Below are 26,308 nucleotides of genomic sequence, written 5' to 3' on the forward strand. Positions count from 1 at the left end.
AGAGCTCGGAGCCGTGATGGGGACCGTGAGCGAGCTGTGTGCCTCCAGCTTCCAGGCGTTTCTCTGCCCCACAGTGCGGCCGGGGGCACCTGCTGCATCCACAGGTGAGTGCTTCCCAACAAAACACACAATTTGTTGGAAAATGCCGATGTGTTTATGTCAAAAACAAAACTTGAGTTTTTTTTTTGTTTGTTTTTTTTAAAAAAGCTGATTTTTAGAATGAAATGTCTTCAGAGTTGTTGTTATTCAGTGTGTTTCTGTGATCGACAGCGTGACACATGGTCATGACTGCCATCACTGTTCAGTTGCTGTGGAGATTTTCAGGCAGGTTATCAAGACAGAGAGCCCTCTGTAGTGTGTGCGTGTGCGCGCGTGCATGTTTGTGTGTTCATGTTGTGTTCATGTGCACACATGATTCAGAGTGCGTGCGTGCGTGTGTGTGTGTGTGACGGTGGGCTTGATCTGAGAACATGACGCACTCCCATCATGCTCCGGTCCAGGATCCTCCTCTCCTGTGGGTGCTGGAGTGATATAATCTCCACGGCTGCCCACTGCTCCCCGGCGCAGGTGCTCTCACGCTGCGTCCGTGCGCTCAAAGCCTTCATCGCCACGCAGTGGAGGCAGCTCAGTGCGCTCAAACACAGGTTACTCCCATTTCCGCTGCCCTTTTCCTTCAGCACTTTCTTTCTTCTTCTTTCTATTTCCGGGCGCTCCGCCTTGAGGCCTCTCGCACTGACGCGATTTCACAGATAAACCATTTAACTGTGAAGTACATGCACTCAACGGTCTTCATTGTAGCTTCCTCTTACAATTACTTTAAATTATGCTGTCATTATTATTAGCTATGGTCAGATTATAGTGCTGATTCCCATTAAGCATGATGATTTAATTATTTCCATGCCCAGATCCCAGTTTCTTTTCTTTATCTTTCAGTGGATTTAACATTGGGATCAACTTTTTAAACAGAAATATGTTAGAAACTTGCTAATGGGTGTATTCTGTGGCAGTAAACAGCATATTTGGAAGATGTTGTTGTTGTTTTCTGTTTTTTCAAAATTAGGTAAAACTAGATAAAATTGTTTTTTTTTGGTAGATTTTCCAAGTTTATAAGTTTAGAATTTAGTAGAAATGTAATATACATAGTTAATGCTCTCATCTCAGGGTTCAAAGGTCACTGGAGCCTATTCCAGCCAACTATGTGCCAGGGCAGGCAGACCTCAACCATCATGCACGCACATACGCACAGAGACAACATGCAAACTCCACCACACACACACTCATGTTTGCACAAAAGACAAGACAAAAGAATCTTTGATGCAATATATAAATATGTAATCAATTAATTGATTCAATAAATAGATATATAAACAGTAACTATCTCATACTTGAATTTGGATTAGTACTTTGTGGTTTCACTGAAGTATTTTTCCAGAACTGTTTTTCTTCTTCTTGTACTCGAGTATGATTCAAACAGTGTAGCAGCAGTCGTCCTTGTGTACAAATTCTCAGCATTCTTTTTCCACACTGCGTGTTTATCTTTGCTCCTCATTCTTGATTATATAAAAAAAAAATTCTTCCTTTATCTCAGAATTGACGCCAACCAGAAGTACTCAAACCAATCCAACCAATGAGGAGAACATGCAAACCTGAGCTGAAATAGCCTTTTACTGCACTTTTGATTGATTGTTTCCAGCCTTTCAGTTGATCAATGATTTCTTACCTTGCTTGAGCTATCAGTCGCTTTACTCAGCCCCAGGGAGGAAATGTCAAAACTATTTTCTGTGTTAATTACTTGAAGCACACTAAAGAGGGAGCTGTTTGATTTAGAGAAGGCTTAAAAGACACCACCGCTCTGTCTCTTCAGGGCAAACTCCCTCCATCTGCTTATTTCTGTTTTATTATCAAGAAAGGAAATGTCTTAAATCATCAGTTATATTTATAGTTTCTTGGGATCATTTAGTGGTACACTGGTCTGTCTAAGGGTTTTTTTTTTTTTTTTTTTTTTTTTTTGCTGAGACAGTTTCTTTTGAGAGATTTGTGCTTCTGTTCAGATCCACACATCTCACAGCTTTTATACAGACTCCTTTCTGATACAAAATAAGTAGTGGAGCTCAAAAGAAACTGCGAGGACCCTTTAAACTGTTAAACTGCAGCAGCTCTTCCCTACCCCGCCTCAACGTATCCTGTTTTCGGCGTGTCCTAACTCTGAATAAAGCACCGATTCACGCGCACAGCTGCAATCCTTTGCCCTCCTTTCCTCTATCCTTCTCTACACCCTCTCCTCTCCCTTCCTTTTTCGCGCACACACAAGTCAGTGCACATCTGATATCAGACCTGCTTCCTCAGGGTTCTCACCCATGTGGCTGATTGCGTGTGTCCTGTACAGCAGGTGGAGACTGTTATTCTAAAGGGGGTTTTTTAATGTCTATTTGAGTGCTGCATCCTCTTCCTGTTTCAGTTTGGAGTTACTTTACAGCTTTTCGATATTGGTTCTCACAGAAAACTTCATAAAGAGGATTTTGCAGATCCACCCACACATGCAGCTTTTGGAGAAATGTAAGTTTGGAAATATAGCAGATGTCCTGAGAGGCTCCAGAATCACAGGGTCAAAAAAAAAAAAAAAAAAAAAATGTAGAGATGCATTTCCGATGTGTGATTGACCCGTCAGCTGGTGGAATTAACTGGTGGAAAAATGAAGCAGCAGAAACATTCAGGCGAGTTCCCAGAGTGAGATCCCAAAACAAGTGTTGGAGGAGAATGCCAATAATGAGGAGAGGGCGCCGTCAGGCCGGCTGTCCCTGCTCGCCTCGGGGTGGGAATGTCTCTGAGGTGACTTCAAGTTGCACTTCCTGTGTGGAGTTTGCATGTTGTCCTTGTGCATGCATGGATTTTCTTCCTAAACTGTGTTTGTGAGTGTGTGTGCCTGTTTATCCCTCTGTGTTTGACTCCAAAATCCGGCAACCCCAAAGCAGTATGGGAGATGGATGGACTGTGTCTTTACAGGAGTTTTACCAGGGGCTTACTGATTTAAGGTTATTAAAGGGGCTCAGCGGCACAAACCCAGAAGCCTGCAGGATCAGAGAGCCCCAGAATGCAACAGCTCAACCATCTGGAGGCACAAAGCACCTGAATGAAAAACGCAAAGATGCCAATGAAAGAAATAAATCATAAATTGAAAATTGCTGATCTACAAAGTGAGGCAGAAGTACAAGAGATATAAAAGAATCATACAAACACAAATTAAATAGAAAGAAAGAAAGAAAAAAATATGCAATGAAAGGAGACTCTAAGAGGGTACTTTTTTAAAAAAGAAAGAAATTCAAAGCAATAGCAGAGATGAAGAATGATGAAGTGGTTGAAGTTACAACAAAGACAAAAAAAGATACACACAAAGAAAGATAAACCAAGTGCCGGGAGACGAAAACTGACAGCTCAGAGGCATGAAATGATAATGAAGTGACACAAAACAAACACATAAAGATGCACAATGCCAACAAAGACTAAATAAATCACTCAAAAAGAAAACAACAATCTATCACAAAGACATCTTCAAAAAAAAAAAAAACAGCTGAACATAATGGAAAGGTACAATGACTTTCAGACGGGTGCAGAATGACGACAAAGAGACAAAAAGGAAAACAAAACCATTAGAACGAAATACAAAAACCACTGCAAACAGACACGGAACAACCACAAAGTCAACTTTAACATTCAAAGGAAGAAAGACTGATTATGTTAACAGAGACACAGCAGCCACATATCGTGACACAAATCTGCCACAAAGGCTCATGAAAACAAGCATCAGGCCCTGATGTACATTTACATATCTGTGGTTGTCAAAACAAACTGTTTAATAAGAGAATCTTCTTATTTGTCCCACACTGGGTAAATCTTTGTTACAGCAGCAAGTGGGCACAGTAACGTAAGAGAAGTGAGAGAAAAGGAACAGTAACAAAAATATAAAAACAAAATATTATCTGATATTATTTAAACTCTTACACAATAATGCTGGCAGCGACTGTTAATATACCAGAGATTCTGTTATTACTGCACAGAATAAATGAATAATATATAATAGCGCTAGAAATAAAGTGACTTTGCTTCGTTACAGAGAAAAAGCACTTTTACTGGAGTTTTAATTTACTGGAGTAAAAAGCAAGTGCACGGTTTCTCCCCACTGCTCAGATTGATCGATTGATTGATTGGCGTTTGAATGTCGCTCTGTGATTGGCTGTTCGCGCCGAGGCCCCGCCCCCCCCCCTCGCGTCCGCCGGCTGTTGCTCCGCAGTCAGTTGTCATCGATAGATAGACTACTTTCCCTAATGCTCACAGAGCGGCAGAAACTCTCCTCCGGACCTCTGAAAGTTCCTCCAAAGTCACATTTTCAGGCCGTTTTTTTTTTTTCATCTCCGAGATGGTTTTGAAGTCGGAGGACGGAGTTGGTGAGTTTCCTCATCCGCGTTTAGAAAGGCTAACCAGGTTAGCTCGAGGGTTAACTAGTACCCGGGAGAACTTCATCGGTAGTGCGCTGCGAGTGTTTTATTTATTTAAAAGAGCTCAGTATTGGTGTTTTTATGGATAGAAGACATTCAGGGTGATTTGTTTTCACTTAACTTTCCTCAGAGCGAGAGCAACAGGTCAGGTTAGTTAAAGCTCCGTGGTACTAACTAGCACAAGGGATCTATTATTATGGCTCTGGATTGAGGCCAGACCTCATGGGGGTTTGTGCTTATTGTGCAGAGCTGGTGTGTCTATAAATACAGTCAATGCGCCCATTTACAGCCTGCAAATGAATGGATTGCCCTGAAAAATGCTTGGACAGTGCAGCGGGTCCAGGAGCTGGGCTGGGCGCTGTTCAGAGGGAGGTGATTCAGGAGTTTAATGCTCATCTCCACAGCTGCATGGGTGTCTCCTCTGTCTTTCCCTGGATGGACTCTTGCAATGGGAGATGTACAATATAAAACTACCCTTTTTAATGAAACACTGCACTGTAGTATTGAGCACAATGGATTGCAACTGGCTGTTTATTACTGAGCTGAGGAGGAGAGAGTGTTTGCAGTAGTGATTAAGTTGAGAGCACTCTCACCTCACATTGAGGAGATCCCTGGATTAAGTCTGGGGTTTTCTCTCTGGTTCTCTTCCCACAACACAAAAATGTACATTTGAGGTTGGAACTGGTGGCCATAAATTGCCTGTCGGTGGGAGTGTGATTGAGTGTTTTATTTTCATATATCTGTAGCAAAATGTATGGTCTTAAAAATATATATATGAACAAGTAGATGCATCACAATATAATGAAATGCGCATAGTAAATATTGCCATCATTTGTATTTTCTTTAAAGGCGTCCTCCATCATTGCAGTATCCCCATACACATTTTTCAAATGTCTTTAAGAATGTTTGTGTTCCTTTTTGTTACATCTTAGGAGCCCTAAGGCTGTGGGAATGCTTTCCTCTAAAAGATTTACTTATATCGCCCCGTCGAGCTGATTATCCTCTCAGCCATTGAGCTTTGAAAGACAGTTAGGGCCTTGTGAGCACTGAAATAATCAATTATTGTCCTGTGAACACCGCCAGACACTGTAACTCTCAAAGTAGGGATTTTTTTTTTTCCTCTCTTGCCATAACCGAAGGTCTTTGCCTCCGGCCCTGAGTCATGTTGTTCCACACATGTGATGAACTGAGATGGAATTATGTTCTTTTCTTCTCGCACACTGAGCTGATGTTTACTGAAATGTGGTTTTTAATGCATTTACGAGCTCCGACCCAAGCAGATCAGCCCCGCGTCTTCGCCCTCCATCATCCTCCGCTGAGTGTTGTTTTCAAGACAAACGCTGAAATTCCCCCTCCTGCCTCCCTGGGACACCGGCGTCCACATGGGGGAGCCTGTGTTTGATGCTCCGCTCATTAATGGAGGGAGGGAGGAGTTAAGATGGACAGAAGGAGTATGGGAGAGGGGGCGGGTGGCAGGGGGGGGGCATGGGAGCTCAAGGGTTTCCCCCTCACACACACACGCGCACACACACACACACCCTAACACATTTGTCCTGATAGTCATTTAGCTGAAGGACTGCTTCCCTCCTCTGCTCTCGCTGGGATAAATGCCTGAGGATTAGGGTGGCAGGGAGGCTGGACTCGAGGACCCGTGGATTGGGATTGAGGATTGTGAAAATCGGTCAAGGCTTCTTTATTTTCTCTCTGTGGGAAACTTAAGACTGGACATCAAGAAATGGAGTAAATTCACTGCGTCTGAGGCAGACCTGTGGGTTCCGGAGCTGCAGCGCCGTTGGTGTGAGAACGAAACACTGACTCAATTTTCGGGGCCGCGCTGGTTCTACAGAGACGGGAACTTTCTCTGGTATGAATCTCAGGACTGTGACGAAAAATGTGTAGGTGTATCGCGCGTCATAACTTGTACATTAGGACTTTTTGTCGCAGTGTGTGTATGCATGCGTGTTTTCACATCTTCCTTTGAAACCTCATGAGGGCCAGAAAGTAGAACATGCGGCAACTGCAGGTGGATTTATGTGGTTTTGGTTTGTTCTTTGCATTCATCAGCGCATCCTCAGAAGGAGGTTGAGTTGCACAACTTCAAAAGTGACAATGGAAGTAGTGGTATGAAGAGGAAACTTTGGGCCCGGGCATGATGCTGATTGTCAGCAGCAGCGTTGCTGTGAGGAGGTTTCCCATTACTCAGTAACACAAATGACCTGGAGACTATGTGGAACAGCTGCTTTAAGGGAAGCCTGTTGTTATTTATGTCAGAATATGTGTGTTTCTGGTGTGTTTGACATAAGCATGAGATATTCAGTAAGTGTTAATAACATTCCCCTTATTTCCTCTCACCTGCAGAGAGAGGAAGTGGCTTTGGTGCCAGTTTTGCTGCTCACAATGCGGCGTTATTCTTGTCTTCTGGTTCATAATAATAGAAGCTCCGGCCTACTTAAACCTCTCTCTGGGCGAGGGTGTGTGTAACACCTCTCTCTGGGTGTCTGCACTCTTTAAATTCTCAGCTTTAAATTCTCCCACCTTAAAGGACACAAGCTGCCACAGAAACGAAAACACAAAAACGGCGCATTTTCACTTGACTCGTCGTGTAAACACAGGATTCATAACTCTGCCGTGATGGTGAAGAGAAATGACCGGCGTCCCCGAATCCCCCTGCTGGACTCCTCTAATGAGACTGAAAAACAGCAGCAGCACAGCTGGACTGTGTCCTTTCAGTCTGCTTCTTACTCAGTATAATTTTCCATCTTTCTTCCTCTTTTTTTTTTTTTTTTTTTTTTTTCACCAGTCAGAGCAAGAAAAAAAAATTACAGAGCAGAAGTTTGTTTATGTGGCGGTCAAAAGAGGAAATGCATTTTTAAGTGAGAGGGCAGCGGGTGTGATGCAGTCTGAAAACACGCTGTGCAGATATGCTGCAGACGCAAACGATTCTGCGCTGTAGGAGTTTTTCCCTTTTCTTAGTAAAGTTTTCTCAAGTAAAAACCACGCGTCAGTTAACGCCTGATGAGCGTTTTCCGCCCTTACCCACCTTATCACTCCTCTACAGGCCGTCTGCGAGTGTGTGAATTTCTCTTCTATCAGAGGACACGCACGCTGGCCTTGTACAGCTGAAGAGGGCTGCTCAGACAATTGATAAGTAATCTGATATGATTTGTTAACATTTCCCTCCAGTAAATGCTGCTGCAGTACGAAGCACTTTGTGCTGTGCAGTATTTCGAGAAGTGATCATCTTACGGCCCAGCAACGCTTCTCCCAACTCTGCATTTGACTTTTCTGAATCCTTTACCCACAACGAGGGTTCATACATCCCTTCATACATCTGTTTGAGACAAAAGCTTTGATTTCCTCCTCCACTTTGGGTCTGGATGCCGGGGGAGTAATTTGATGGATTAAAGATTGTGTTGCCATAGTGACCCGCAGCAGAGGGACTCTCAAGTCTCTCTGCTTCATTTTTGTGTGCGTCTGTGTGTGTGTGTGTGTGCACGTCCAGTGTTTGTGTTGCCCGAGCAGTTGATGCTTTACGATGTGACGATCTGACCCCACAGTGCCCGATGACCTCAGCCCGGAGGAGCGACAGGAGCTGGAGAGCATCCGCCGCAGAAAACAGGAGCTGCTGCTGGACATACAAGTAAGAACACACACATTAAACACAACGCCGGCGGTCAGCGAAGGCCTGCCCGGCCATGAATAAACAAAGATGGCCGCCGAAGATGTGTGTTTCTCAATGTGTGCTTGCTCGTACGATCTTCCACTTTACTTCTGTTTCATCTTGTTTTCGCTCCTCTGGAGGACAGAATCCACTCTGAAGGGGAGGCTTTTCTGTCCTCGCTGTGAACCGTGTGGTCGTCTGGACTCCCCGGCATTACTTTTTTTTTTTTTCTTTTTTTTTTCATCCCAACTTGTTTGGATTATTTCAGACCAGAGACCAGCAAGAATTTGCTTTGATCAGTCTCTTCATTGTTTCACCACCATGTGTTTCTTTCGTCTGTGTCCTTGAGAAGATTTGGACCTTCATGTCTAGACGTGTGTGTGTGTGTGTGTGTGTGTGTGTGTGCAGGCAAATAACCACCGGAGCGTTACTGTACACGCGCGAGACAGATGATCCCCTTTGTGTGGGTCGTGCACTCTGTTATATATGTGCGAGAGGCTTTTAGCTCTCTCGGTCTGGATGCCTGGAGGGGACAGGTTAACCCCCAGTTCAGCCCCCCGCCCCCCAGTACCCCCTTAAATAAATTAACGAGGCTGTCTGTGTCAGCTCTTTATTTGGATAACTTTGTTTGGTGGGACATCTGACCCTGTGAAGCATCGGATGAACGTCTAACCTCATTTAAAGCAACTGAGATATTAGATTTTTGTGTAATTGATGTAATAAAAATGTAGAAATATATTCAAATGAGCGACTGGATCACAGTTTCTGTTCTTAATTAGCTGTTTTTCAGGCCTATTCTCCACAACAGTCGAACAAAAAGCTCCAAGCACAACAGTTCTTGACACTGTTGTTTAGCTAAAGCATATTTACTGTTTGAATTTAAGATCCAGCCGATGTAAAGCACCGATGCTTGTGTTTACATGACCTGGAGTTATTCACGTTTAACAGACTCGCGCTCAAATTTCTGTGAATATTTACTTTCACAAATATTTACTAAGAACTTCTGCTCCACTGCTACAGGCTGACCTGTCAGGGAAAATGACTATTGTTATATTATTTATTTACTTTTTTAGAGAAAAAAATGAATTTAAATGTGGAAAAGCTATTTATTTGGGTGAGTTTGAGTTTCTCTATTAATGAGTGAGAGTTTGCAAAGCTTTCACTTTCTATTTTATTGTATCTGGTCTGCTTATTAAAAGTAACTTTAAGGGAAGATAAATTTGACTCCTCACCTCTGCAGGAAAAGTCATTTATCATCACAGAGAGCAGAGGTTGTTTCCCTCCCTGTGTTTACGGCAATATCTCAGTATTTCACCTGCATTTGTCATATTGAAAGTAGGAGTTTAGTAGTCGATTTTGACGTCTTCATCAACGAGCTGAGCGAAGTGTTTTCTGGGTTTGAACCCTGTCCGGCGTGTGTGAGGCGGACGCCGACGACACAAAGGAACACGGGGCCTCCAGGCAGCGCCGCCGCGACCACTGATTGATGGAGTTTATTACCGAGGTCGACTCACTCACCGTTTCTCCCCCTCTAAGCCCGGCCCCGTCCTGCCCCCCGGGGGCTGTTGGGTAATGAGCCGTGAAATATTTCCAGTAATGGAGACAGAGGACGCGCTCGGTTTTATGGCGGGGTTGTAACCATGGAAACATACACGGAGGAATCTTATTTACCTCAGTGTGAAGGTAGAGCTGAATTGGGCTGTAATCTGAGGCGTCCTCTGTAATTGTCTTAGAGCGGGATCTTTTCTGCTGGGCTCAGGGTTTCTCTGGGGGGGGGGGGGGGGGGGGGGGGGGGTCGCTGCCCAATAAATCTGGGTCAGCAGGGCGGGGGGGAGAGGGTGCAGCGGCGGGTTCCGACCTCGGAACAGGTGCTGCAGATCCCAGAGAGGATTTCCTGCAGGGGACGGCTGTTGGCTGTAGCTCCTTGCAGGGAGAGCGAGTCACGCTGCTCCTCCGGGGCTTCAGCGGGTCATCCTGTGGTGAGAAGGGTTTATCTGGAAGGTGGTGGTGGTCAGCGAGGAGCAGCTGACTCATCTCAGAGATATCAAAGCCTTTCCGGAGGGCTGGGTGAAAGGTCACATATCACACCAGTGTCACATGCAGACTTTTTGTTTGCTGTTTATTTCCAGCTTCTGCGCTCCAAGGTAATGATTTGTTTTTCCTCTCATTTCCGCGTTCATCCCTTGTCTCAGCGGCTGAAGGATGAGATAGCAGAGGTGACCAGTGAGATTGAAAGCCTGGGCCTGACTGAAGAGAGGTGAGGTTATCTCCCAAGATGCAGCGACGCTGAACTCAGCCCTTTTTTTAGTGCAGCTGCATTCAGAGAAATGCTAAAACGAATGTCTTTTGTTGATTTTGTTTTGGTATATTTGTGTTTTTTCTATATTAATTGTCCAGGAAAAGCATGCAGAGGAATAAACAGATGGCCATGGGCCGGAAAAAGTTCAACATGGATCCCACAAAGGTAAAAAACTGTGTTCTTCACTCAAGTCGCCTGCAAAAGCAGCAGGAAAATCTGAGTTTTAGAGGAAAGACTGTTCCTAGCATGATTATTTTTTTAACAATTAGACACGTTAGAGTGACGCTCGGTGTTTGCTCATTTTGTCCATCAGGGGATTCGCTTCCTGATAGACAGCTCCCTGCTAAAAAACACCAGCGACGACATCGCCCAGTTTCTCTACAAGGGAGAGGGGCTCAATAAGACGGCCATCGGAGACTACCTGGGGGAGCGGTAAGGAAAACGCGCCATGTGGAGAAACAGCTTCACCTCGCGTTTTCTAAAACTGCTCTGGTCTTTCACCGAAAATGAGCAGAATTCACATCTCTGTCCTGTTTTTCCTTCTGTTTACTGCCCCGTGGATGTTCCTGTGTGGGTTTGTGTGTGTGTGTGGGATGCTGTGCGTCGTGCAGAGACGACTTCAACATCGAGGTCCTGCACGCCTTCCTGGAGCTGCACGAGTTCACAGACCTGAACCTGGTCCAGGCGCTCAGGCAGTTCCTGTGGAGCTTCAGGCTGCCCGGCGAGGCCCAGAAGATCGACCGCATGATGGAGGCGTTCGCCCAGCGCTACTGCCACTGCAACCCCGGGGTCTTCCAGAGCACAGGTGGACGAGGGCGACAACCTGCTGCTTTTCAAAGTTTCACATATTAGAAAGCATAAATAGCAAGAATTGGGTTATTTTAGCACTGTTTTCCTGATCCGTTCCCCTGTGCTCAATGTGTTTGCCCCCGTTCTGTTTCCAGACACCTGTTACGTGCTGTCATTCGCCGTGATCATGCTGAACACCAGCCTACACAACCCCAACGTGAAGGACAAGCCGTCCGTTCAGAGATTCACGGCGATGAACCGAGGAATCAACGACGGCGGAGACCTGCCGGAGGACCTGCTCAGGGTGAGAGGCCTTCACCTCCTCAAGCCACAGAAACACACTGAAACCAGATCAACTGAGACGTTAAACTGCGACCCCTGCAGAACCTGTACGACAGCATCAAGAACGAACCCTTTAAGATCCCAGAGGACGACGGGAACGACCTCACACACACCTTCTTCAACCCCGACAGGGAAGGCTGGCTGCTCAAACTCGGTACGTGAACTGGCAGGATGTGAAGCAGACAGCAGGGACCGGCGGCTCCGCAGCCACTTCCTGTTCCCCGGGCGCCGAGATCCACCAGACAGTTATCAGAAATCAAGGAGGAACGTCTTGTACTCAAATCTCAACAAGATGCTGTAATTACTTTATGATTAAATAGTTTTCAGGGTGATTTAATAAATTTAACCTAGAAATGTAGCTGCTTTTTTTAGTTACTAAAATAAATTCTGTTAGTATAACAGATTGTTCAAGATTTGCTCCTCCAGTAGTGAGAACAAGATAAAAATGATCCTCACAATGATCAGTGAGTTTTCCCAGACCGCCCTCTGGTGGGTGGGGTGTGTAATAACACCCTCAACATGACAAAAGCTGCAGTTTCTTCACTGACTGAACAGAAGGACTTGTTCTGCTGTTGACTTTCCGTTTGTTTTTGTGTTTCATGGTTTTGACTCCAGGAGGTATGTACACCTAAACTCCCCACTTTTTTTTTATGCACTGCTGCTTCTAAGCTGCTCCCCCTCCCCCCAATCACCCCCCCTCCCCCCAATCCCCCCCCCCCACTTTACCTCTGAGCTGCCTCTGGCTGTGTCCATTGAAAAAGCCCCGTCATTCATTTTATATCTGAATTCACCTTCTGCTGTTCGCCGCTGCGTCCCGATGTGAAAATAAACATTACGGTTTCACATCTGCTTCTAACCGCTGGCCACTGACCCGTGTTTTAACCTCAGCTTCTGCGGTCAGGTCGATTTAACCCGCTGATATCTGTGTCGCCGTCGCGCTTCGGAGTGTGCCGCTTTCCCCCCCCCAAGTCCAGCTGGGAGTCTTCACCCTGCGATCTGTCCTCAGGCGGGCGGGTGAAGACCTGGAAGCGGCGCTGGTTCATCCTCACCGACAACTGCCTCTACTACTTCGAGTACACCACTGTGAGGCCGCACGTCCACAAGACCTGAACGCCGCCCGGGGAAGTTATACTTAGAGGTCTGACTCTGTAATTTATCTGTTTACAAGGACAAGGAGCCCAGAGGGATTATTCCACTGGAAAATCTGAGCATCCGAGAAGTGGAGGACTCCAAGAAGCCGGTGAGCGTTCTCTCCCCTCAGACCACATGAAGGCTTCTGCATGTTTGGTTTTATCAGAGAAGAAAAGAACAAACAGTCAGGATTTCTGTGTAGTGAGCAGAGATTAAATACACAAGGCTCATTTCTTCTTTAAGCTGAATGTTCCAAACCCTCCATCAGGTTGAAACTGCAGAACAACAGATCAGATGAGCCATTATTGAAGTCGGCAGACTTCACAGAGCGCCGCCCCACTGTAGGTTTTAGTCACACGAGAGAGGAGTTGAGTTTTACTGGAGCTTTTTAAAACCCTGAGAAAAGACTGCTGGGTATTTCCAAAGCGTGCAGTGAAATCGCTGGCACAGCCCGGAGCAACCTCAGCGACCTTCATAGAATGAGGTCAGTGCATAAATCCGCACTGATCCTCAGATTCTGTTCAACCGCCCCAACTTTCAGAAGCGTCTACTGGCAGTAGATACCTCAGATACCTGATGTAGAAGAAAAATACCAAAAAAAAAAAAAAAAAAAAATCCCTTTTTAACTAAACTAACTCTTTTTAGCTAATTTATGTGTCTTCTCATGTACTTAGTTATCACAGACAAGATCCACCAAAACTAACACAAGCTCTTCAGTACCATTAAAATACAAGCTCATATGAACACATTTGTCCATAATCGTAAAATAAATCCAGGATGAGCCACATTTTGCTTCAGTACAAACTGACCTTCAGTGAGTCACTCTGGAGAAGTTTTGTGTTTCCTCCTGGAGATGGAAAAATGAGCCTGAAGATCAGTTTTACTACAGGCTGACAAAACCGGATCCAGGCTCGCCAGTGCCATCCACTGGACTGAAGCGTCATTACATTTGATACTTATTCAGTAATGATTTGATGTGGCAGTCTGTTCACCCTGCTCATTTACTTTAACCTGAAACGTGTCTTAATGAGTGTTTGTAGAGCCTGAACCTCCCGACTCGTCTCCCGTCTCCCAGAACTGCTTCGAGCTCTTCATCCCCAACCACAAAGATCAGGTGATCAAAGCCTGCAAGACGGAGGCGGACGGCCGCGTGGTGGAGGGGAACCACACCTTCTACCGGATCTCCGCCCCCACCGCCGAGGAGAAGGACGAGTGGATCAACAGCATCAAGTGAGTGGCGGCCGTGCCCTCCGATTCACACGCTCGAGCTGGAATCTCACCTCCGTCTCCTCCGTCTGCAGAGCGGCCATCAGCAAAGATCCCTTCTATGAGATGCTGGCGGCCCGGAAGAAGAAGGTGTCGTCCATGAAGGGACTGTAGAGCCGCTGGAACACCAACCTGGAAGCTTGAAGCTCCGGCTCTGCCTGAGGGACACTGAGACCTGGTTGTAAAGAGGCTCCTCCCCTTTCTGCAGGTTTGACCTCACGCTGCATCTCAAGATGAAAGTATTCACTCTTCTCTCTCGTTAAATGTTACTTCGATGCAGTACTGTAACAGCTTTGAGCCCTCTGGGCAGGACGATTCTGGAAATCTCCCGCAGTGTGTCAGAGGGACTGGAGTCCGTCAACACGGGCCTCAAACCCACAGCCTGTCAAAGTGTAAATTATGAAGGATCGTTAAAGTGACTTTCTCTCCAGATTGTGGCCACGTTTCTTGAAGGATGCGTTCTGACGGGGCAGGTTTGGTTTATCGACACATAGCATCTCTCCGTCGGTGCTTCACTTCTTCAAGGCTCAACATTTCAAGTAAAAACGCGTCTTTTTTTTTTTGTTTCCGTTTGACGTCCGAAATCAAAGACTGTGCAGGAGTTGGTCCACCGATCCACCTCATTCTGAGGCTGCTTCGGCTCCTTGATGCATTTCAGAAGCTGTCAGACTCCCCAGCTGGTATAAATGACTCCACATCCTCCTGCAGCTTCTCTCTGGAAGGTTTAAAGATTGAACAATACCGTGCAGACAGTTTCAGGCTGAAGTGACAAAATGACATTCAACCATTACGTATGACTGTGTGTGATTGATCCTCTCAAAAATAATCTATTATATAGAGATTGTAATTTTTAGGATTCCTAAATCATCTTTCTCCCCAAAGCACATGAAGATTATTAATTAGCCGGAGAGCAAATCTGGATGAAATGCCATTTCTGAAACCTTTGCACGGTACTGTCCAGCATCCTGTACCTGCCTTTTTTTTTTCTTTTTTACAGTGTAAGAAACGATCACCATCTTGTATTAATCCATCCAGTTTCTCCTGTTTCCAGAGTTCATCTCATCAGTCCTTCAACGTTCAGTTCGTTCATATATTAGTTTTTTCTTTCAAAATGAAGGTAATGCATAGTTAAAATATTTATTTATCCAGATTTTCTGTAATTTATTGGTTGTTTTGTCTCATTAAAAAGCTTGAAAGCCGCTGCTTTGGTTTTCATTGGAGATGAATTTGCGTCTCATCATGACTTGGCTTTCTTTGTCACGTGTGGAAAAGAACAACTAAACCCGTTATGAAGCTTTGCTGTTTGGAAACAGTTCAAAGACATGTCGAGCTCTCGAAACCATAAAAATGTAAACAGCGCTCATGACGACTTGTTTTACGTATTGTACTGGGAGATTTTTTTTAAGTACCTGTTGTAAAATGCCTGTGTGAGACTTTCACTGGGTGTTGCTGTGAAAACAATGAGTCACACTCTGGCATGGCGTTATCAAAGCCATCAGCGAAAAGAGATCACCCACTCCACGCCTGATGTTTCCAGCAAGTGTTTTTCACACCACTTGGAAACCGATTAAAAAAATAAATAAAAAATCTGCCACTGCTTTGAGGAAATGAGATCAATCAGATGACAGCTCGACGATCATCAGTCCTGCTGAAGACTGTCCAAGTTCAAACTTTTTTTTTCTATTGCCTCTATTCTGGACAGTTTGGCTTTTAATGTGTTTGAAGATAGGGACCAAACCTGTGCAGTACGGTTAAAAAGTCACTCCTTTAATTTACAAAGTTAACGCGGGGCGGCCTGTACAGTTGGCAGAGCTGTAAACACTCCTCCAGGGACTGTCCTGCTTCTCTCCACCTTCACAGTGTCCATTTCATCCCCACCTCCCATTTTATTTAGTCACGCATGCAACAAGGAGCAGTGGAGGTGTTGATTTTTTTTTTTTTTTTTTTAAACGCTTGTAGTCGGTGACGCTACAAACCGTGAAATCCAGTGCGATGATGTCGGGTGTTAGAAGACAAACGGTTATGACTGAAGACAAGAGGGTTCCAGTTTTCGGCGCAGAGTCCGTTCTGGCGGCGCCGGAGACGACGTGGAGTCCCGGCGTGCCGCTCGCGCTCCGGCTGGAGCGATCCGACCTCCCGAGGCCTCGACCTGAGACGAGCTGCTGTCTCCTGCGAACAGAGACACGGCTGGTTAATAAGAGACTCCCGATACCGACGCTCCTGCTGGCAGAGATCGGCCTCGCCACTAGAGGGCGGCCATGCGCCTGACGAGTGAGAACCGTGACACCGTCTGACCCCGAGTCTGTCCTCCTCCTAACAATAGTCGATCCTGATAAAACCTTTTCTGCTACCGGGGATCTGGCAGAGCGTCTTGTGTTTTTTCCTGTCGGAGGACAGACGTGACGAGGAGAACAGATCCCCGGCTGCTCCGCATTTCAAACAGATTTACAGAAATACTGAAGCAACAAAAATGCTTTCTATTTATTTATACTTTCATTTTATTCATGTCAATTGTGACTATGTCCTCTGGGATGAAATATTTTTAGATTTTATTAAATTCTAAGCTTGAAATTTTCCAATTTAGATCAAATATATACAAAAGTTTCTGCTTTATTTTATGACATACATGTTTATTTTCATTAAAAAAAAAAGTTGGTTCACATGCATGGTTTTTTTTGTTGAATTTCACTTCGGAATAATGGGTATATTGTCTGAATAGATGTCACAACCCTCAGTTTTCTCTTTTTTTAAGAGAAGCCAAGAGGCCTTAATGTGTGTTAAGTGGTATAATGATGATTAAACAGCTTTAATCATGAGGCTGAGCGACGACTGAAACATTCAGTCTCACTTCTGTCCCTTTACTTCCTGGTAAATCAGAGAAACCATTAGAAATAATACATGGTTACAGTAATCTGTATAAATGTCCACAGCTTTCCTATTTCAGTGCAGGGTGACAATTACAGAGAATTAAGTCCAATTCTCTTTTAATGATGAAACTCTTCAATAAACTAACAGAATTTTCTCCTTTTGCTTTAATTAGCCATTTGGGAGATTTCTAGAGCTCTTAGACAACAGTGAGGAGCAGCAGGTTATAGACTGTCTTACGGAGTCACACTGCAGTACAGTATGATACACTGTCGTGGAAAAGAAGCTCAAAAACAAGACATTAGTAGTTTGAGAGCTTTTGTTTCAGAAATTCATGTTTTAAATTCTATTCAAATGAAGTGATTAACCCTTCACCGTCAGCTCACTGGAGTATTTACACCGTCGTACAGTTATTATAGACTTATGTCCAGGATCCTCAGCATCTTTCCAAGAGCATCATACCTTCTCAGACCCATTTCCGAGACAACGCTTAGATTTAGAACAGTAAATGAAGATAAACTCTTGAAAAACTGCAAAATGAAGTTAGCATACAGCCATATTAATATATTCATTGTGTAATTCCTCTTGGGTATTTTCTTAAGTAAATAAGTGTTACACAACATCTTCTGTCACGTCACTGCGTAAAAGCGGCTCTCAGAAGACAAAAGGTTGAATCTCTCGGCATTATGAGCGTAATCACACTGTAATTACACTTCATGTAAGACATAATCTGGAACTTTCTAGTATGCGAGCCGTTTCTGAAGGAATGAGGATAAGAATCAATCATCTGATAGATTAAGAGTCCTGACGGTTTCCACCAGCAGCAATTTCGGAGAATGAATGTGAATATTTCCTTGAGGTTTATGTTTCACCATGATTGGAAATGTCATATTTTTTGATTCCACATCAGATCTCACATCTGTTGGCGTTTCAGCAGCGACACGCGTCTTCCTTCACTCACTTATGCTGTAGGCTGAAGCGGTTCGTCACCGAGCCGGTAACACGAGGATTTCCAGTTTTCTCACAATTTTCCCAACAATGGCGCTAAATATGTCGAAGTCATTTCTCGCTGCTGGCGGATCTGAATGGAGCACTCAAGGGCAAAGACACGCTCCATTGTCAGCTGCTTCTTTCTGGCAGCAGTTCAGTCCAGCTCCTTTTCTTTTGACTTCGTTCAAGCGTTGATAAGACGCCACCCGTTTACCGTCATCGGCCTGTGACACTTCCTCTTCTCAGAAACCTTGTTTGAAAACAAACAAAAAAAAGAAAGCTCAGAGGCTTTCTTCACGTAAACATCTCCTATCTGCACTCCCTTTTCTGAAATGTTTTCTGTTCTCACTGAGTCTCCCCTCGGCGGGCCGAGGCAGGGCTGCGCCTCCACCTCACCAAGTCCCGACAGGATTCACCCCGACCGCAGCGCTCAAGTCGCCGCCGTTAACGCGGCGCTGACTCACTGCTGACGGCCGTGAATCAGCCGGCTCGGCGTCCCCGCTCCCGCTGGGCTGATTCGGGCTGCTGGGAAGACGAGAGCGGGGTCTGCGATTTGGGACTCGCCACAATGACTGCAGACATTTCACAGAAGCCACAGCCTTTTTCACCCAGTGTGTGTGTGTGTGTGTGCAAAACATTCCAGGTTATATTTTGTCTGCTCTGCAAAAATTTCAGACAATATCTTAAGTGAAAATGTTTGCTGGGATGGTGTAGGATTCATTGTGGTTTATGCATATTGCATTCTTTAATTAAAGGACTTTACATCGTAATGAGTGTAGTTGCATGGCGGTTTTAATTAGGAATTGATTTATTCTGAGTTAAGTAATTCAGAATTATACGAGTGTCGTTTTTACATGGGCAAAAAACGAAGGATTAAATCGTCTCTCACGCGGGGGTCTGCGAAGCGTTCTGATTGGACAGGGAGCAGCCGCGACGTACTGACGTCTCCCGGAAGTAAACGGCGTTTTTCTCATCTTTCTTTGTCGACTAACTTTTTGAAGCTACAGCTTTGAAAATGTCCGCGTTGTTTAGCGCCCGTCCATCCGCTCGTTTCATTACGCCCCGTTCTTCTAAAACTGACGTTAAATAAATCGTCTTCAACCGAGATGAAACGCTGACAGCGGGCCGCCATCTTGGATATATTGCGTCATCACGACGGAGCATGCGCAGATAATTACGCTTCTAAATGAGAAAAAACGGTCTATTGAGATTTACACTTAATTCTGAATAAAGTTTTCAGGCATTTACATGATCACTTTAGAGCAGAATTAGACTTTATGCGGCTCTATAGATATAAAAAGTCCCATGTAAACACACGTCTTGTGTGTGTGTGTGTGTGTGTGTGTGTGTGTGTGTGTGTGTGTGTGTGTGTGTGTGTGTGTGTATGTGTGTTTGCACCTGGACGCCTCTCAGAAGAAGTTCTTGATGAGTGGGGTGACCAGTTTGACCCACAGCTTGACGTGGCGGTCGGGCCGCTCAAACGTGGAGCTGGACACCTCGGTGGAGCGCCGGTAGAGCATCTCCTGCTCCTGCGGTTCAAAACGCCACAACGTCAGTTCAGAACAGCGACTCGCTCACTATGAGCATTAGAGAGAGAGAGAGAGAGAAGTAGGCGGGACCTCCTGCAGCTGGTTCTGCAGATCCTCGTTCTCCGTTACGATGGCGATCTGGGCCTCCAGGTCACGGTGAACCGAGCGGTAACCGAAATTAGGCGAGCCAATTAGAGTGAGGCAAGGCCGATCCTGTCCCTGGAGGTAATACCACAGACCTGCAGGGGTGGGGAGGGAGAGAAGTGAGCCAGCAAAGAGGTAATGCCGCTTCCAGCAGAGACTGCTGCCGGCGTGAAAACCACAACTAAAAGGCAGCACATGCAGAAATCCCCGGCCGTGGATCCAAAACCCCGAAATATGAGAGTGAGTGAGCGTGCGTCCTCGACCCGGGGCTACGGCGCAGTGACTGTACAAGCCTCCGTCTCGCACGCTACATACCGCCGCAACCACAGGAGCAACGGCAGCGAGCAGAGAGAGAGAGAAATGCGTCTGGATCGAGAAACTCGTCATGCAAAAGGTTTTTTTTTTCCTTCTTTTTAAGAGAAGAAAAGTGCTACTTTTGATACAAAATTCTAACACATGTCCAATCGGTGTGTGCAAACCGCACGTCGCCCACCTTTGGCGTGGAAGGTCCACTGCGACCGGTGGTACTCGTGCAGGTGCACGCGCTCCTGCTGGCCCAGCCGGCACACCTGGCTGTAGAACTGCCGGGCGATGTGGATGTACGCGGCCGGGATGGCCCCGGCCACGCCCTTGGCCCCGAAGAAGCCGTTGACCTCAGGCGAGGCGGTGAGGATGCGGTAGCTGGCGCCGGCGCCCAGCACCAGCCTCATGTACGCCCGGGTCAGGTTGAAGTAGCCGGACGTCAGGAAGACGGTGGAGTCGGGCCCGGCGTCCGTCAGCAGGCGCTGGAGGGAGAACGAGAGGAACCGTCACGACTGATGATGGGATGTCGGGCTTCCTTCGTCGGATCGACCTTCACCTGCGTGACCTGCTCGTCCACCCGGATGCCCAGAGGCTTCATCTGCACCAGAGGGAACACCCAGGTGTCCTCCTCGCCCTCGCTCAGGCCCTCGTCTTCAGAGTCCTCCGTGCGGTTCGCCAGCCGCTGCCGGATGTGCGCCGTGTTCACCACCTCCATGATCCTGTCCCGGGCCGCCGCCGAGAAGTCCTGACGGTTTCCTGGTGTCGGTGGAGACAACGGGAGGAGTGAGCGGACAACTGAGCTGTGAATAACATAATAACCATTACTGAAAATCTAGAACGTTTATTTTCAACACGTTAAATTCCATTGCTGCTTCGACTACTAGGAAATCACTGAAATTCCAGAACAAACAGGTTGAGGTTATATAAAAGTTTTGCAACTGAATTGTTGGAAAAGTGCCTGATAATTCCTGAGATTTGGCAAGCAAAGAAAAAAAAACAAGTCAATGAAATGTTCTCGTGTTTCATTTCCACCACAAGGAGAGGAGAAGTTTTTAACTGACTGTCAAAGTAGGATTACGGGAACAGTCTTTAATAAAAAAAAAAACAAAATCAAGTGTTTTTAAGCCTAATTAGTGGTCACTTGAATGCACTTTTTGAAGTCAGGTGTAATCATTTACCCTCTAATTTAGAGTAAAGGGATTGTACTGTGTATTTTAATGGACGTCATCTTTTCCAATAACTATCAATGATCAAATCCCGCCTCTCTCGCGTCATCCAGAGGAGTGAAATGAAACGGATCATTCATCCTGATAAACGTTATTCACTAGAATTTCACCAGCATGTGTGAGCGAGTGTGTGTGTGTGTGCGCGCGCGTGTGTGTGTATCAGTTCCCACCAACACCGTGACATCACAACTCTATTCCTGGTGTTGGTTTCCACGACGATCCGCTCCGGCAGACATTATGTCATTCATCTCTCAAACTAACATCCTGGCAGCCTGCGCTCTGGTTACGGACACCCGGCTCTGTGTGTGTGTGCGCGTGTGTGTGTGCGTGTGTGTGTGTGTGGAGACAAAACCCTGTCAGGTTGACATCCGGCTGCACGGTGAGCTGACCACACGGCATCCTGAGCTTTCAAGCTCCATTATAAAGAAATCCATCGCCGTTGGAAACCCGGGCGCCGTGCGGCGTCACGCGCCGGGCAGGGCAGGGCGGGGGGGGGGAGGGGGCTCCTGACCTTTGTAGGGGTGCACCATGCCCTCCAGCATGGTGACGGAGTCGTCGGGCTGCAGCTGCAGCGACACGTCGCCCACGGCGTCCACCAGGTCGGAGAAGAAGTCGGCCACCTCCCGGCAGTTCTCCAGCAGCACGTAGCGGTCCTGCCTGTTGGTGAAGTACGAGTCGCTCAGGTTGGCCCTGGAGGGACGACAGGCGAGCGGCGCCGTGGTGAGACCGGCCGGAAGCAAAACGTCTTCCTCAGAGATAATCTGATAAAAGATGGAAAACTGTGACGCCAAATCTAACCACAGAATCCGAAAAAACATTTGTGTGCAACACCTGGAGCAAATTACACATTTACAAGGTCAGACATCGTCATGGTTGCAATAAAATTCCAGCACAAAAAAGCTGAACTGAGTGAATTGGGGATGAAATGTCCCATAAGGCTTTCGTAACAACATTGTGACTCCTTTTCAAACTGGAAATCTGGAATTATCTGCACTTCTATTCATTTTACACTGACAGCTTTTGCTCTAAACAAACCCTACATAACGGTGTCTTTGTTTTCAAAAGTCTGTTAAAAATTAACTTCAGTTAAATTTTAGTGAGTGCTGTTTAAAGGGTTTGGAAAAGGGAGGAAAAAAAAAAAACAAAAAACAGAACCAACCTGACTTCGACACTGACCCTCGATATGTCCAAACAGTAACGACATCTATTCAGATGTGTCTATTCCTAATAAAGACTCCTGCAAAATACTGACAGAATGTAAAAAGTTCTGTTTGTCTCAACCGAAATATAGCAGAGAAATCTCTGTTTTTGAAACATTTCATCCTTTCTGAAGGAGCGGGTGACACTTCCTCATTCTGCCACATTTATGACCGCTACAGTTTAGGATGGAGGTTAATGAATGTCTCAAATCATGCAGGAAACATAAAAAACTTCAACAACAACTGTTAAAAGGTGCTTCTTTTTTTTTTTTGCTGGTTTTGCTACATTTAGAAGCAACTTAACATTCCTAGTTAAAAACTGATGCAAAAAACAAACTAATACACAATAAGTCCACTTAAATCGGTTGTCACTGGTTCATATTTTCAGGTTTTAAATTTCAGGATTGTGCGAAACTGCAGGAAGCATTACATTTTTCAAGGCATAACAGCAGGAAGAAATCTCGGCCAACCAAAGTATTACGTAATCATTAACATGACTTCTGGTCATCTGCTATCAGGAGAGCGGCGGGACGCAAGAAAAGAGAAGGGCGAGGCCGCCGAGGAAAGTTTACAGATCAGTTATGAATAAATGTACTACCAGTACTTCATTTATTTAATATCATAAACCATTTTATCAGGCGGGAAAGGGACTGTTGAGCAGAAGGAGGAGATAGAAACACCAGTATCTGTCGAAGCGTTTTCCCGCCAACCCTGACGCACTGTTTGAATAACGCCGTCATATATTCGCCTACTTCCTGTGGCCTTGATCACATACATGTGTTTTGCGTCACACGCGCTGTGCCAGGAATACATGAGTAACCAGGTGAGGCGGGAGGACCTTGACTTCTGGCCAGGTTAGGTGCGATGCGAGCCGCCACGGCAACCGGCGCCGTCAACGCTCCGGGGGGGAACTGAGCCGAACAACGGGGGACGTATCGGGAACCGAAACAGCCGCCGGGGCTCAGATCTGTAAAATCACTGTGAGCTGCACAAATCTCAGGACGGCCTGCTGTCGCTCAACCGCGAGGCAAAGTGAAAGCTCGAGTCGTACGAGGAGGAACACCCAGAGGAGGAATTACAATTAGTCACAATGATACAGCAGTGTAATGACAAAATGACAACTAATTATTAAGTGTTGACTGTGGCGGATACATCCGCTGCAAGGACTTCTGGGAATTCTCTCAGCTCAGTAATGAAGTTTTTTACTTTTTTTTTTTTTTACATAATAAAAATATTAAAATATTGCTGAATCACATTAAATATCATATTCTAAGACGGTATTTTCCACGAAAATAATAAAAGCAGCTTCATCAGGACGGTCTAACCTGCTCGGGTTCCTGAGGTCTTGTGCAACGTCTCGTTCCTGCCAAGAGCGGAATCAACGGTGGGTGAAAATGAGCCCAAAGCGTGTTGGGAAGTCTTTTGTTGCAGGAACGTTGGCTTTGGAGCGCCGCCTGATTTCTGCATGTTTTTCCTGCCAAGGCCAAATGTGAGTGGAGAGCGTTTCCCAGCAGCCGCGGTCTGACGGCGAGGCCGCCGGGGCCGGAGGGGCTCTGAGAGGACGACGCGTTGAGATGACATAAGGGAGCGGGGGGGGGGATTTCATGTGTTGTGGTAATCCGGTGCGTTTGAAGCCACGACCGGTCCGGTTTGGACTCAGTCGGCCTGGATCTGCTCCAAACGTTAAATTAAATAAAGTGGACACGGCACTTTGTCATTTCCCACCTCGGTAAACACAAACAGCGAGCTCCAGAAGGATTCAACTGCAGCTTTTAAAGCCCGCTTTCTCTTTAGAGCAGAAACCTGGGGATTTCTATCCCGGGTCGCGCTTGTGTTTACTAGTCCCCGCTGTTTGCTTCATGTGGGATTTTTTTTTTTTTTTTTTTTTTTTTGTTCTGGTTCACTTTTTCCACAAGCCATCGATTAAGGCCGTTGTGACATTCTGTGTGCAGAAGTGAAATGGAGTGGAAACCACAGCGGCTCGCTGCCCGCTGGCTTCCAGGCGCGGCCGCTCTGTGTGCTGTATGCAAACGGCGGCGCGCCGACAACATTTCCCAGCAAACACTTTGCTTTGGAAAGCATTATGCAAAACCAATGAGGAGGGGGGGGGAGGGGAGGGTTCCCTTGAACCTCAGCTGGAGTTCAAACCCGTCGCCGTACCCGCTGATGATGATGCTGTCGTCGAAGAGGTAGACTTTGATGTGCTGCACGCCGATGGTCTCGTTGAAGCGCTGCGGGACGAGCAGCCGCAGGAGCCCCCGCAGGTCGGGGGTGTGGTACAGGGACACGCGCATCTGGGACGTGAAGCGCTGCAGCAGGGGCAGCAGCATGGTCCGCGAGTTCACCTGCCCTGCAACACACACACACACACACACACACACACACGCACGCAAGGCGGCGGTCAGACGGGATGACGGGAAGCCGGTCTGACGAAGAAGAGGGTTCGCCCACCTCTGGACCCGCGGGTGTAGTCCAGCAGCAGGGAGACCTTCAGGTCAGGGGAGCGGCCGCCTTCCTGTGAGCGCCGCAGCGCTTCCTCCATGCAGTCCACCTCAAAAACAACAAGTCAAAGACCCGTTCAGCGAATGAAAATATCAGGCTGAAGTGACAAAAGAACTGGTTAAAACAGTCAGAACAGTCGAGAATAAAATTTGAGGAGATTTCTTACGGAGAAAAAAAGCTAAACAGGACATCCCTTTACGTCGTGTTAAATCCAAACAGGCATTTTTTTTTTCCCCCTTTGGTCTTAAAGCCAGAATGAGTCACCCAGAAAACACTGCAACACACTTTTAATGCCTTTAAAGCTCCTTCAATGGAAACATTTGCAGCTTTCTCTCGTTTCCTCTCACGGAAAATCGAGCGCTGCCGAGTTTTGGCCCGCTGCTCAGACAAAACAAGCAATCCGGAGATTTCGCCTCGGATTCAGGGAACTCGCAGTTGGGCAACACGAGATCCGCACCACTTACTGTCATTTTACAAAGCAAATAAAAAGTAGGACAATATTTGACGGATTAAGCAACACTGAAAACAGTCAGCTGTCCCGATTTCTTCACTTTGCATTGAAAACAAAAAAAAAACTCCATCATGCAGAGTTTGTCATTTATCCACCATATTGAGAAACTTTAAAAACAATCTTAGTATGTTACTGTGTTACAACACAGCTTGTCCAGGATAATCATGATGAAGAGACTTTTATACTTATGATCACATAAATGTATTTATCTATTTCTATATCAATCGGGGGGGCCTGTTTTACAACTGCAGCTAAACTGGTGCCCGAATACGTCACCCCCGCTGCGCTGGTTAAGGTGACATTCACCTTATCGACTTGTGTTTCTAGTAAGTAACCATCCTGAAAGGCGACGGACCGACCCTGCAGGTTGGTCTTTATTTCCTCCTCTGCTGTTGTTTGTACCATTTCAGTAGAGAGAAAAAAAAAAAAAAAAACAAAAGCAGTTGCAGACTGTGGTTTGCTTTGGGTGAAGGTTGTTATGCAAGGCTTTCCAAGCATGAGGAACAGCGGGCCATCGCATGCCAGCACCGGTCTCGCTCTACCCATAAACCCACGCACGTTGGGGTCATTCCCTGTAGCTGCATTTTTCAGTTTTTTTTTTGTTTTTTTTTGTCCAAACCGCGCTGCGGCCGTGTTTGGAGGAGAAGTCTGACTCACGCTTTCTGGCATCTCTGACCAGTTCCTTGGCGCTCGCCCCACGCCGGGACGCCATTGCTCTCACCTGCCACCGAATCGCACACAAACATGACTTCTCTCACCAGGTCCTGCTCCAGATGACCCGTTCCCAGGTACAGCGAGGCCATCACCACTCGCCTCTGTGCCGTCTTGATGCGCGCCTGAGAAGAAAGGCAACAAAAATTAAAAAATAAATAAATAAGGATTTTGTGTCGCACAAGTGTCTGCGGGCGTCAGGAATCTGGAGACACGTGTGCAAAAACTATGAAATGATAAGAAGTCGCTTTTGTAGATTGTCACGTGAACACCGCTGGCAGAGTTATAAGGAAGAAACACCGATATTTAAGGCATGCAGAAAGACATTTTAAATAGCAGAAAGCTGG

The 26,308-nt window shown here is 46.1% G+C and overlaps 2 protein-coding genes across 4 annotated transcripts in view; one reads left to right on the plus strand and one right to left on the minus strand.

Moving 5' to 3' along the window:
* Nucleotides 1-16,552, plus strand: LOC115393506 (cytohesin-1-like). 3 transcript variants are annotated; one of them, XM_030098513.1, is made up of 12 exons: nt 1-104; nt 8,051-8,133; nt 10,347-10,411; nt 10,552-10,618; nt 10,767-10,885; nt 11,065-11,258; nt 11,398-11,546; nt 11,627-11,739; nt 12,589-12,667; nt 12,753-12,824; nt 13,791-13,945; nt 14,017-16,552. In XM_030098513.1, exons 1-12 carry the CDS (start codon nt 17-19, stop codon nt 14,093-14,095), a joined length of 1,263 nt encoding a protein of 420 aa, XP_029954373.1. In that variant the 5' UTR covers nt 1-16; the 3' UTR covers nt 14,096-16,552. The 3 variants fall into 3 exon arrangements, with proteins under 3 accessions (XP_029954373.1, XP_029954374.1, XP_029954375.1); XM_030098514.1 differs by lacking the exon at nt 1-104 and adding an exon at nt 4,350-4,442 and having other exon boundaries at nt 14,017-16,551; XM_030098515.1 differs by lacking the exon at nt 1-104 and adding an exon at nt 6,036-6,357 and having other exon boundaries at nt 14,017-16,551.
* pgs1 (phosphatidylglycerophosphate synthase 1) overlaps nt 15,841-26,308 on the minus strand; it is a 17,373-nt gene continuing 6,905 nt past the window's right edge. The window contains exons 3-11 of the mRNA XM_030098512.1: nt 26,009-26,086; nt 24,689-24,788; nt 24,398-24,587; nt 21,550-21,728; nt 20,369-20,568; nt 20,003-20,294; nt 19,456-19,604; nt 19,235-19,365; nt 15,841-16,150 (exon numbers count right to left, since the gene is read on the minus strand). Coding sequence (XP_029954372.1) covers nt 19,246-19,365; nt 19,456-19,604; nt 20,003-20,294; nt 20,369-20,568; nt 21,550-21,728; nt 24,398-24,587; nt 24,689-24,788; nt 26,009-26,086 — 1,308 coding nt within the window. The 3' untranslated portion in view covers nt 15,841-16,150; nt 19,235-19,245. The remainder of the gene's footprint in view (nt 16,151-19,234; nt 19,366-19,455; nt 19,605-20,002; nt 20,295-20,368; nt 20,569-21,549; nt 21,729-24,397; nt 24,588-24,688; nt 24,789-26,008; nt 26,087-26,308) is intronic.

The sequence above is a fragment of the Salarias fasciatus genome, chromosome 8 (genome assembly GCF_902148845.1).
Source record: "Salarias fasciatus chromosome 8, fSalaFa1.1, whole genome shotgun sequence".
In the NCBI taxonomy this organism is placed as follows: domain Eukaryota; kingdom Metazoa; phylum Chordata; class Actinopteri; order Blenniiformes; family Blenniidae; genus Salarias; species Salarias fasciatus.